Below are 12,962 nucleotides of genomic sequence, written 5' to 3' on the forward strand. Positions count from 1 at the left end.
TGTTATGGAAGTGACCATCAGCTGCTAAACACCACTCCCATCTGCCAGGCATATAATTTCCATTATTCAGAAGTTACTGTGACTTCAGGGAGGACACTGCAAGTCATCAGTCATTCTATCTCCTTCCACAGAAGCATTTTAGGTCAATGTTAGTAACAGCTAAAAGGCTAAAGAGTTAAAGACTTTCTCACTGATTCACCACACAAGAAAACAACCAGCCCTTCTAAAAGCAGCTAGGTCCAACTTGTAGAGATAGCCCTGCAGTTCAGATTCAACAGACCCTCAGTGATACACTTGCAAAGGCAGAGATGTTTTCAGCTGATTCTACTTGACTGGCAGAACACCAAACATCTTGTTCTGTCAAGGTCAAAGACACTATATTTTTATAATTTATTTTCTGACAACTGCCATTCCAGACAGTGAAGGCTACAGTGACTTTGTCAGCAGGTACTCGCAAAATGCTCTACCATGGGAAGGCATGTAGTTCAACCCTCTCAAACTCAAGAGCTCACACCTTCGAAGGGAGTAATTATCTGCACAGCTAAAACACAAAAGGAAATGAGGCGACTGCAAACAGTCCTTATGACCATTTCCTGCACAGTCTTGAGGTTGCTTCATGTAGGACAGATGATGGCACAAGCCAGAACAAGGCACTTTTGGCTGCCCTACTTATTTTTGTTGACTTTTTCTGAATTTCAGAATCCTTGGATGTTACACACATGCCCTCTACCCACCAAAGATATAATATTTTCATTATATCACTTTCTTTAACAGCTCCAATGTACTTTCTTCAAACAGTAACTACTGTTTAATGCTTCTTTTCACATGCACTCAGAAATGGCTATTCTGAGTCAGAAGACAGGATTTTTAAATTCAGGTACGTGTTTGAGATAAGCAGACTTCACAGTAGCAAAGGCTAGAGATGTCATACTGTCCTAAAGTATGAAAGTTCATCATCACTGATGTACACCAGAAACAATCACCATGTCAGAAAGCTTGAATACTTCCTAGAATTATTCTGCCTCCTTGTTTAAAAACATTTAAACTGTAGTGAATATATTTCCTATATAACAGTGAATAGCCATCATAGAATAAAGATGTTTAACAGAAACAACTTCCAGACTAGTAATGAAAATTAGCCTATCAGCAGAATCAATTTGTAAGCTGCATACCGATCAATAACACAGAACATTATTACAACAGTGCCTGTGCCCCACTTACCTAAAAGATTTCTGAATTGAAGCCTGCAATAAGCCTTCATTATTGATTTGCTATAAGAAAACAAAATATTAGAGATACTCACTTTTACCAAAATAATTCTTGCTAGCTCTTCACATACAGGCTTTTCTTCATCCTTCTTCAAACCTTCCAATTCAAACAAGCTATTGTAATTTTCCAGCATTTTTGTCATTATCTTGTTGCAGATCTCCTGTTCTTTGATACCTTCAAATCCAGAGGGCACGCTACAATTGGACAAAACACAACGTGGAGTGTTACAGGTACTCAACACACAAAAGTTCCTGCACAGAGTCTGTAACATTTCAGTTGTGGATACAGGCTGGCTAGCAGGGACAGGAAGGGAAAGGAGGATTGTGTCCATGGTGGTAACAACTACCACAGCTTGTTTTTCTTACCAATACTAAATACTGTATCTGTTGGTCAAACTACCTACTCCACAGAACCTATGCAGAGATCTAATTGTGACAACCATCAAATGAGATACCTCCAATTTTGCTAAAAGTTGGGTTAATGACTGCAACACAGATAGCACAAGGCATCTAAATGCCCTGATCTGTTCATGGGAAGAGTCAGATTCTTCCAAAAACTGGTTTGTGATAACCTCAAAGGTATACAAGAAGGATGAGTCAAAAAATTTAAAAAACCCCCACATGCCGAGAAGAACACTAAACATACAAATTAAGCAAGATCTTCACATCTTCAGGTGACCCCATTTCTTAACCTAATTTTTGAGTTGCCATTTCTTTTGAAAGTAGGGTCATCAGTCACAGGGCTTTTTAAAACATGGAGATGGAGGCTGCCTTCTGTAGAACAGCCTCAAAGAATCATATAAAAAGAGGTTCCTAACCTCCATTTTCTGGGAAAATAACCAGCTACTTGGCTGCAAAAGAAACAACCTCTTGCTCTCTTGAAAAATGCCCCTGTGCAGCCAGGAATTGCTCATCACAGACCTTAAAGGCACACACAAATGAAAAGGCAAGATACTGATTCAGAAGCAGTATTGTATTCCAGCCTACATTCCTTTTTCCTTCCTTATATGTTTAACACAAGTCTTTCATGTGATAAAAAGTGCATATTACTCACAACAGAGCACACAATTCGTTGAAGTATCTAATGATCATCTGCTGGAATGAAGGCTTTCTGCATGTTTTATTGGACTTCGGTGCTCAAAACTGACTTAAATTCTGTTTCAGTGCAAAATTACGATCTCTGAAGAATCTTCTTCAGCATTTAAAGTACTCCAATCATCCAGTGTTTCCCATTGTAAAGTATTTCTAGCAGACATACTCTTCTCTCAATAATCCACAAAGTGGCTGCATGGATATGAATTTTCTAAGGACCTTATAAAGTGCCTGAGACTGCAGATCAGGAGGTACAGAAAACACAGGAAAGATTTAAAGGGAAGAAGTAGGGGAGCAAAAGCCAGAAACAAAAGAAGTTTCAAGCATTTTTTGACTGAAGACAATTAGTGGTTGTACAAGAGGAAACAAACAACCAAAACTCCCAAAGTTAAACAAATGCCATCTGAGCTATTTTACAGAGATGTAACTTGAAAGTAAACCATTGTTTACTATAACCAGCAAATTAAAATTTACAAATAACTACTGTAAAACTGTAACTGCAGTTTATTGAGGTCAGATGTGCATTTCAGCAAGAAGGCTCTGAAAGCAAATGCTCCCAGGAATTAGCCATCAAAAAGTGCTTTCTTGTAGGGGTTGCATGCTACTGATCCTTCTCAGTATTTTACTCTCTGTAGTACATGTACATGACAGCAGGGAGAGGATCCCACTGCAGCAGAACGTATCTTTGAAAACTCCAGAAAAGAATCTTTACTGCTGTGATTTCAACATTCAATACATGCTAGAGTCACAGGACCTGAAGTTTAAAGGAACTGAATTATTTTACACTACCGAAAATTGCCAACTGTAAAATGGGTCAGACTCAGTTGACTGGTTTCATTAGTGTGGACCCTGGCCTCAGACTAAATAAAGAAAAAAGGGGACAAGTTCTATTGATGGATGTGCATGTATACTTAGGCCAATTCACTTTAAAGAATGTTACATATTCACTAAAAGATAGTAATTTGCCTGAATGAAAGAAAGTGTGTGTATGCAATAGGGCCATGCAACCATCCTGATTTAAGGAAACCCCTCTTTCAATGCTAAATGATGTGCTCCTGAGTTGGCATGGTGCAGCAGAGCTTGCTCGATAATTCAGGCAAATCCTGACTGTTACCTGTATGATGTGTTTCTCCAAAACAGGGTACCAGTTAAATAAGGCTGGCACCCCTATGAACCTCACTCCTAGGAAATGGATTGAAAATGTACTAGAGCTGGTTCAAGTTAAAATAAAGACTCTGGGCAGCTTCAATGAGTTTTAGACCTTCATGTAAACCACACCTGCTGGTAACTACAGCCAACAACAAAAAACTCCTCCTGGTTGGAAAACAGTCCAGTCTATAAAGTTTTCACAAAGAACACAAAGAATATTTAATTTCTCCACAATTCCATGGCTTTCTTGCCCTCCCTCCCTTCCCCACATTACTCTGTCAGTTAAACTTCATTACATCAAAGCTGTGAAAAGTCTAACATCTTATTCTGAACAATTCTGTATGTGTATGGTAAAATGCATATGCAGAGCTCAAGGCTAAAGCTCATGGCTTTAGTCTTTTTTACCACCCCTCTCTGAATGTAACCAAGCAAGCCAGCATGGATTGTTTTATTTTAATGGCAGTATAACATACTTTATCCATTGCCATCTCTCTGCCACTTAAACAGGCATATTTTACAAAGCTCATTTATTTTTTCCTTTAATTGCTGTTATTAGAACTCCCTCATGGCAAGGATTATTATGCTCTTCAAGCTATCCATGGTGACCTTTTCCTTGCAATAAATCTTCAGCTCAGAATATATAAGAAGTTTAGATTATGAGTACATACCACCCTGCATATTTATACAAGTTAAGACCCATCTGTTGCCACACTGCATGATCCACCAGTCTGACTAGACTTTTCTGAAAATGTGTGTAAAAAAGGAATATCTTCCTTTAGCTTTTCTTAGTCTGAAAAGTCGTGATATCTACAAATTTCACTTCAACTCACTAGAAAAACACAGTCCTATGAGAAGCTATTTTCTCACACTACCACCTTCACCATCCTTGGAAATTTTTCATATTATTTTGTGAAGGCCTTGTTAAAAACATTACAGTAAAACTGTTTTGACAGTCATGGTTCCTTTATGTCTAATTTGCATGTTATTTAGGCATTATAACTGTGCTGCTTTTAGTTAGATGAACATCTTACTCCAGTTACAAAAGCAAGAGTGGGACTTGATCCCCTTGTAGCCACATGTGTACAAACTACTTCAGTAGCAGCACCAGAAACAGCAGCAGAACGTCAGCTTCACTACCAGAAACACTTTTGCTAGAAGGAAGGCATAAACCTGTAATTTCTGTGGTCATTTCAGAAGAAGAAAAAATGTTGATGGGCTCAGGTCTGTCTTTGAGATTTGAGCTGGAAAACTCCCACTGAGTTCTCACAGTACCCTGCAAAGCTGTCATCAGATACATAGCATGGGCAGTGACAGAAGCAAGTTCTCTAGTGCCTCCCCCCGCTTAGATTCCTGAGACACCCTGCCCTTCCCAGAGAGATGCTCAGTGATCTGTTTGCAAAGCACAGCAGCTCCACATTAAGTACTGGGGAAAAATGTGCTTTGTCTAAATGAGGCACCAGCATTAACTCAGTCAAGCACAGCCAAGGGCAAAGGCGCATTAGTACCACAAGTTTTATGGGATATTAGAGATTTAAATTATCGGTGAAGCCACTTTAAAGCAGAAAAAGCACTAGTTCTCAAAGTTAAAACGTTACTTGGGAATAGGATCAAGTTGTTAGCCTTCTGTTTCAAAATATGACACCCAGCAGTATTTCACACTTCTGCACAATGTCCTACCAGCATGCCTGGCCCCTGGCCCACCCATCACAGCTCCATGCCACTCACATCCATGCAGTCCCATGTTCACTTGTTCTTTGGGTTCTTCCAGACCACTTTAAGCCAAGAGTGTTTCTCCTTCCATGGGGACGCTCAAGAAACCTAGTCTCAAATGGGTTAAACCACATCAAAGCCCTGTGTCACAACTCTTACTCAGAACTAAAGTGACCTGAGGTCTGATTAACTCACTGTGGAAGAATTACTTACATTTCATGCATTAGTTAAATGAATTTACCTCTGGGTCCCTGTAAACAAGCTGTAACAGGCTAAATGCAGAGTGGGCTTATGAGAGACAGTGAATCTCCAGACACTACTGAGAGTTAACACATCCAAACATGACTGCATCTGACACAAGGCAGGCATCACTACAAGGCTCTGTCACCACCCACCACACTTGAGAAATTTGTTTCGAAGTGGAAATGAGGGCCAGGAGGACTTGGGATGTAGTCATCTACCTGTAATAAGCTAGACTGAGATCACTGAACTGATTTCCCCAGGCAACAACTGCTGACAGCTCCCTGTCACAACTGAGAACCAGCGAATTCCATGTGAAACAGTGCATCTCATTACAAATTCCCGACAGTGTTTGACCCCACCCTGTCTGAGATGAAGAATGATGGACATTACTATTTCCTTAAGTGGCTTTGCAGAAGTAGTTTGCATGGAATGACAGCACCGTAATCCTAATTTACAAACCACTGAGGGCTATATGCTCTGTCTTTTCTGACGGCTATTTTTGCTGTTTGTACAGTACCTTTTGTAAAGGAGCACCACAAAGTCACCTTACTCTTCTCCTAGGGGATGCTGCAAGAAACGAAGGGACTCAGAGGACAGTGAACACTACATGGGTTTTTTGTTTCTTCAGCCCTCGCAAAACATTTTCATTAGAATCTCAGATGCCCATGAGCCCCTCAACAAGCACAACTGAAGATTTCGAGAGCAGAGCTGCAGTAATCTTAAGAGGTTACAACTTCAGGCAGTCTGCTCTGTCCCTCTAGACAGGCGTTACCATTTCTATAACAGATGTGATCTCGGCCACAACTCAGCCCTGTACTTCAGCTATGGAAGTGATTTGTCTTAACACTGGACCACGAACCGGCGCAGCTGAAAACAGGCACATGCTCATGTCTGCAGACTCTGCTGCAAGGTCAGTGGCTAACAGGTAGCTAAAGATACAGCAACACTAACTGGAGGCAGGTGTCCATCTCAGTGTGTGTGACTCATTTACATGGTCTGCATCATTTATAGACTTATGTCTCACCAGTCTGGACCAAATTCAAGGACGTATATCACTACTGAGATTTTACAGAAGTGTCTTAGCTTCGAGGCACTGGAGAATGCCACAAGGCATCTAACTGCCTACCTTTAAAAATCTGTTCCAGATTATTTCCTGTAACATCAGATTTAGGACCCTAAATCAATTTGGTAATTTCATCTCTGTCTACTACTAGCAGTAGATGCATAATGCAGAATGCAGGTAATGCATAGCAGTTAGAGTGAAGCTGCCACAAACTTTATTGACTGCCTTCGTTTATATGCAAAATCTTTTGCTCCAGCAAAAGCTCCATTTTTCATCAGGAAATTGCAGTGTAGGCACTTTTGAAAGTGCAACCTCCACAAAGGGGGACAAAAGGCAGTCCATAGCCTAACACCTACTCACAAAGCTCATCACTCATCTCCAAACACTTCTGAACAGATGCTCTTCAGAAACGCTCCTTGTGACTGTATCTCAGCTGTGTTGTTGAGATCAAACAATACTTTGTTTTGCACATATTAGGAAAAATTTCTTCACTAAGAGGGTAGCTGAGCACGGGAACAAGGTCCCCAGGGAAGAAGTCATGGTCCCACAGCTGTCGGCACTCAAGAAATATTTGGACAACATTCTTAGGTATGTGATTTAATTTTTAGGCTGCTCTGTGTAGAGATAGGAGTTGGACTCTATGATCCTTGTGGGTCCCTTCCAACTCAGAATATTCTATGATTCTATTATTGTAGTTTTTCCTCTGAAACTGCTCTTCCACTTAAATTCTGGATGTATGCTTTATTGCTAATCCTCAATCAAGATCACAAGAACGAACATTTTCAACACAGAGCAGTAACATTTTCATGGGAGTTTTTCAACCAAAAAAACAAAACAAAACACAGACCACTCCCCCCCAACCAACACACAGAGCATTTGCTATGCTGGGTTGCATCAACAAGGACATCACCAGCAGAGATAAAGAAGTCATAATCCCACTCTACTTAGTGCTTGTCAGGCCACTCCTAGAATACTGTCTTTGGTTTTGGTCTCTGCTATACAAAAAAGCTGTGGACAGGCTGGAGAGGGCCCAGAGGAGGGCCACAAAGGTGATCAAGGGATGGGGAAGCCCAACATGCGAGGAAAGGCTGAGAGAACTGGGTTTGTTCAGCCTTGAGAAGAGAAGGCTTAGGGGAGACCTTATCACCATGTCCCAGTATTTAAAGGGTGGCTGCAAAGAAGATGGAGACTCCCTTTTTACAAGGAGTCCCATGGAAAAGATGAGGGAGAATGGGTACAAGTTACTCCTGGGGAGATTCCGACTGGACACGAGAGGAAAATTTTTTACAATGAGAACAACCAGGCCCCGGAATAATCTCCCCAGGGAAGTGGTGGATTCCCCCACATTGAACACTTTTAAGATTCAGCTGGACAGGGTGCTGGGCAATCTTGTCTAGACTGTGCTTTTGCCAAAGAATATTGGACCAGATGATCTTTGAGGTCTCTTCCAATCTGGTATTCTATGATTCTATTTCATTCAAAAGATGAAATAGGAAATATCATAACATCTGACACTGGACAGATCATAAAAAGAGAAACTTTCTCAACTGAAACCTTAAGGGGTGGGTGCTCACTAGGAGAACAGAAGACTTGAGATGGAATTTGGCCAGAACAGACTTCTACTTATGAAGAGAGCAATGCATCTTTAGCAATCTTCAGTTTATTTTACATATAGGCCACCCATTGGACTCCAGATGACAAAGCTGAGTACACAACAGAAAATAAACAGGAGAAGAAAACATAAAAATGTATCAAAGAAAGGCTCAGCAATGTAGTCCCTTATGCACTTCCCAAAGAGAAGGCAAGCACTCATGAGTACTTAATACCATTATGGATGAGAACATTTATGGCATTCCTGTATTATGCTTGATACTCTAAACTTGTATTATAGGGTGCAGCATACTGAATTCTTACAAAAAAGAACTCAGTTACCCTGCTGGCAAATGCGGGACTTAAAAATCTATATAAACCATGTAAGAAAGGTTACGTTGCATGCTCCTATTCATAATAATGAATGTTAGAAAAACAATTTTCAGTACTCACTTTGACCCCAATCCTGGATGCACGTTTGCTTTTAAGACTGATGCAGGATTGGGACTACAATGCCTGAAAACAAAGTCCATTCACATAATGTTTCAAAGGGCAATATTAGTGACTAGGAGTTCTAGTTCAGCCCCTCTGCTTTCACTTTAGATTCATATACCAAATCTGCGTAGGCTCCAAGGCTGCTAGAAACCAAGGTAAGACATTCATGCAGAACTTTAGATAAGATTTTAATTCTTACAAATTCAGCAACACGTTGGAAATCTTTTTGAATCTCTGAAATACCTACAGCTACCATACGGATGATCTACATTTTCTCCATACCTAAAGACAATCTACCTTTTCTCCATATCTAATGCTTTCTTGTGCAACCCCTCAGATAACTTCTGTTATGTAGTCATCATACAGAAATAACTGCATCCAAATCCAGCATTTTAACCGGATACCTGCACTTGCCAGCCACTTTTGGGAGGATGGCGCAATCCCTCGTAACACGCTTAACCTCTGTTGGAATGAAACACAGTCAGGCTAGTGAGGGCTTGAATGAAGGAGGCCACACACACAGATCGTTCTTTGAGAGTGAGCTGCAAAAAAGGGTGCAAATGGATCCTCTCCTTACTCTAACTGGTAGACCTCACATCTCTCACCATCGCAGTCAAAGGACAGGATGAGTGCAGCAGCTGCCCTGACACCCAGATCCAAGAGAGCAGAGAGGAGGAGAGAAAATCCAGCTGGTCCTCTTCCTCCTCTTCAACACAAGCTGTGAGAGCCAGGCAGAGACACACAGCAGGCCATAACTAAGGCTATGAGCTGAAATTAAGGTCAATGGACAACAAATTCCTCCAAGAGTATTCACGCTCCAAGTGTTAATACTCCACACAGTTTAGCCCAGTGACATAAAAGACAACTATTTATGTTCCTGTATCTTCATGCTCATTGTTCCTCAAGGGCTGTATTTCTCTGTATACTTGACCTTTGCCTTCCATCACAATAAATCTGAACAATCCAAGTTGGAAGAAAACAGTGCACTAAATCTCAAACCATCATATTTTCATTTTTTGAGCTGTTTGACCTTGCCCTTTACATTTTCCTATGTAAAGGAATCTTACATCACACTTCATTACAAGGAATGCAAATAGCCATTTTCTCCCCTCTTCTATTCATTAGAAATACAGAAAGCACAAGATAACCTTTCATTAGAAAAGCACCAGTTGAGTTTGTCAAACAGTAAGTAAGGAAGCAGAGGAAGTAGTGGATAAGATAAAAATAATAAGGGTTGAAAGTTTAGGAGATGAGATAAATTACAGAGAACAAGATGTAGAAAAATAGAATGAGATGAAGATCATTAAAATGAAGTCTAAATGTCTAGAAAGTGGTCGAACAGTGACAGTTATCCAATCGTTAAAAAACTTCAGTTATGCAGTAGGAGATAATATGTTTAATTAGCTAAAATGTCACAAAAAATACCTTGTAGAAAGTAATCCTTCACTATCAGCAGATGGGCTTTATCTTCTCTGACACTGTGCATTAACTACACAGACTCCAACACTGATTTTTAGACATGAGTGTGAATTTCTGACAGAAAAATCTCAGATCTTCCTGCCTCAGCAGTGTAACTGCTGACAAGCTGGATGCTAAGCCTTCTTTTCTTGTCCCAGAGAAACACCCCATACACTGCTCTTAACAAACAGTGCAAAGCAAGAGGAGTGTTCGCTTCAACCACCTGCTGATAATTAATTTCTGCAGCTAGTCTCTCTAGGGGCTGCCTGTAGCCAGCAGTAAGACAGCCCTTGCCAAGCAGGCCTCAGGCAGCCTTACTCTGGAGCTCTGAATTACATTGAGGATTTCTCCCTGGCTGCTTGGCCAACCAGCTGGCTCAGCCCAAAGCCTAAAGTTCAGTGCTGCAAGTTTTTACCTCATCTTATCGAATCTTTGTCGATACAGATGGTCACAGTTCCAGCAATTTAACACAGGAGAAAAGGGTGTTTGAACTGTTGCTCACAATCTCGGTGTCTGGACAATAATCCTGAACTACCTTGAAGAAGATCAAGATCTGATGAAACACATCGCTGAATTACCAGATGGTGAAACTTAGTTTAAATAAAAATCTACATCCCTAATTCTGACATATTTGGATCTTCTAAAATCACATTAGCTATTTGTTAGGTGTCAATCCTTGCTTTCACTGCCTCTTTTGTTACATGAGCATTTGTTTCAATGCATGTCACAACTGCAGGGCTGGCTGCATTCATATACTGCTACAAGAGCCCTTGTGTTTTCACCTCCAGTGAACTCTGCCTCTCTCAGTCTTCTGCAATGGAATGATGTGATTCCGCCCCTCTTACACACAGGCCCTGCACCTTACAAATAAATGTTACATCTTTTCTATGCCATCTTAGGAGCAGAGATCAGTTGAGGCAACAACTATACAGCTTTTAATAAATATGCTTTGGTTTAATCTTAGGAATGGCAATTGCAATTCCAAACTGCAACTCTGCATTCTACACCAAAAAATATGCAGAGCTAATTTTTAAATTTTCCCGAACAATGCAATGAGTAAACTCAAAATTATTCTAATAGCTACTTGGGAGTTTGAGTCATAGAGATTTTGTCATTGGACTCAGATTCTTCTATTTTATTTTGTTTGTTCTTATCTCTACTAATAAATTTAGACAGAATTTCCCAAACTGCCCATACAAATGTAATGTTTAAAAATGGTTTTGCTTTTCCTTGTCATAAACTTGCTTCCACTAACTCTCATATTCATGCGGTCCTGCACATACTACTGTTTTTTGGAGAGGAAGACAATTCTTTTCAAAATATGCTTTATCTTTTTGTACTAACACAGCAAATGCTTTAACCCTGACATATTCACCTTCATCATCTATGAGCAGCATCTTAAGATGAGGCAGCAGTGTAGTCACAGGGACAAGTTTTGTTTTAAATGTCTTATCTCTGCATGTTCTCTCCCTAGTCAATGGAAAAAGACACGTTCCTTTAAAAAGAGAGCAGACAGCATCTAGTCTAGGTATATGAAACTGGCTCAATACATTACAAGGAACCTAATTTCTGTTTTCTCTCTTTAAAGAAGTCTACTTTCCACTGGCTACAGAGGAAACTAGGGAGATAGTCTCAAGAGGCAATTATGTAATCTGTCTCATTAGGCAACTCAGTATTATTCCAGAGCAAAATTTGATAAAGATCAACACAAATTTGACATTTGCTACAAGGAACTGGCTTGTCTCTCTTCATTGATATCACACATATTTCAAAACTGATGACTGAGCTAAACTCCTGTGTGTCTCCCATGTCTTAGATATTGGATGCCAGACAGTGGGTGTATTGCAGACAAGTCCAGAGTGAAGATGATAATGGTGCACTCCATCACAGCAGTGACTCAAGAGAAACACTCTCACTCAAGTGTGTTCTTGAACCTGGAAATAACTGTTCTCACCACTGCTGCAAGCTCCACTAGTGTGTACAACATGTTGCCTTCACCACAGGCACCAAGGAACTGGGCCCAATGAAAGAAATTTAAGGACTCCAGTAAGTAGTCTCAAGAGACCCGTGGAACCCCATAACTTCCAGAGCAGTTTCTGAATATACTAGAAGGATAGAGAGCCCAGAATTATCAGCATCGTGAGGACAGACACCAGATCACAGAGCCAAATCTGTAGAGCATATGCAGTATCCATCTGTAGAAGTGATACAGCACTTGGGTGCTGCACAGGAGTCCTCTTCTCCCCCAGGTATCCTTTTTCATAAACCTTCTGCAGAGAAGCATTGATAGTAACTGATGGGCAAGGAAGAAGGTTGTACAAGCACAAGTCTCCTTGTACTTATTCAGTCTGAAGGCCTTTCGTTGTTATTCTCCCGTTCTGCTGTTGACACAGCAACTGAAAACTGGTAACTGTTTAGCAAAACATCAAGAGAAGATGGGAGAGCAATTCAAGTGCCATTCAGCTCAAACAATAGCTTCAGCACTAAAATTTATCACAAAGCCCCCATCATTGCCTCCGTTTGACCACTCTGACAAATTAGGGTTCTGAGCTACATTTCTGGCCATCTGCTCCATTACATTCTCCATCAACATATGGGGAAAAGTGAAAAGCCCCAACTTACTGAAAGCAGTTTGGTCCGAATACAGTGGCAAGATTGCAAAGGTTCATCCTGTTCTCTACATGATGTTCAGCAACCTTTATCAGGAACTGGCACAGATACTTCAGCAGGCAGTAATTAGCATCAGGCAGTTCTTTAAGGAGTTCTTTCAAGTTACTTTCCTTCTGCATGTCGTTTCTAGTGTCTAGGGAAAACAAGAGAAGAAAAAACATATGTATATGGTTTTCTATATTGCTGCCAATTTACTTACATGGATGAGCAAGCAGTGAGATCTA

The 12,962-nt window shown here is 40.5% G+C and overlaps 1 protein-coding gene across 6 annotated transcripts in view; it reads right to left on the bottom strand.

Annotated features, from left to right (window-relative positions):
* The window catches only part of FAM13A (family with sequence similarity 13 member A), a 139,060-nt gene that overhangs the window by 110,644 nt on the left and 15,454 nt on the right, over window positions 1-12,962 (bottom strand). For all 6 annotated transcript variants that reach the window (XM_042807847.1, XM_042807846.1, XM_042807845.1 and 3 more), the window contains exons 4-5: window positions 12,691-12,871; window positions 1,304-1,463 (exon numbers count right to left, since the gene is read on the bottom strand). In XM_042807847.1, the coding sequence (XP_042663781.1) occupies window positions 1,304-1,463; window positions 12,691-12,871 (341 nt within the window). The remainder of the gene's footprint in view (window positions 1-1,303; window positions 1,464-12,690; window positions 12,872-12,962) is intronic.

The sequence above is a fragment of the Tyto alba genome, unplaced genomic scaffold (assembly GCF_018691265.1).
Source record: "Tyto alba isolate M040663 unplaced genomic scaffold, T.alba_DEE_v4.0 Super-Scaffold_6, whole genome shotgun sequence".
NCBI lineage: Eukaryota > Metazoa > Chordata > Aves > Strigiformes > Tytonidae > Tyto > Tyto alba.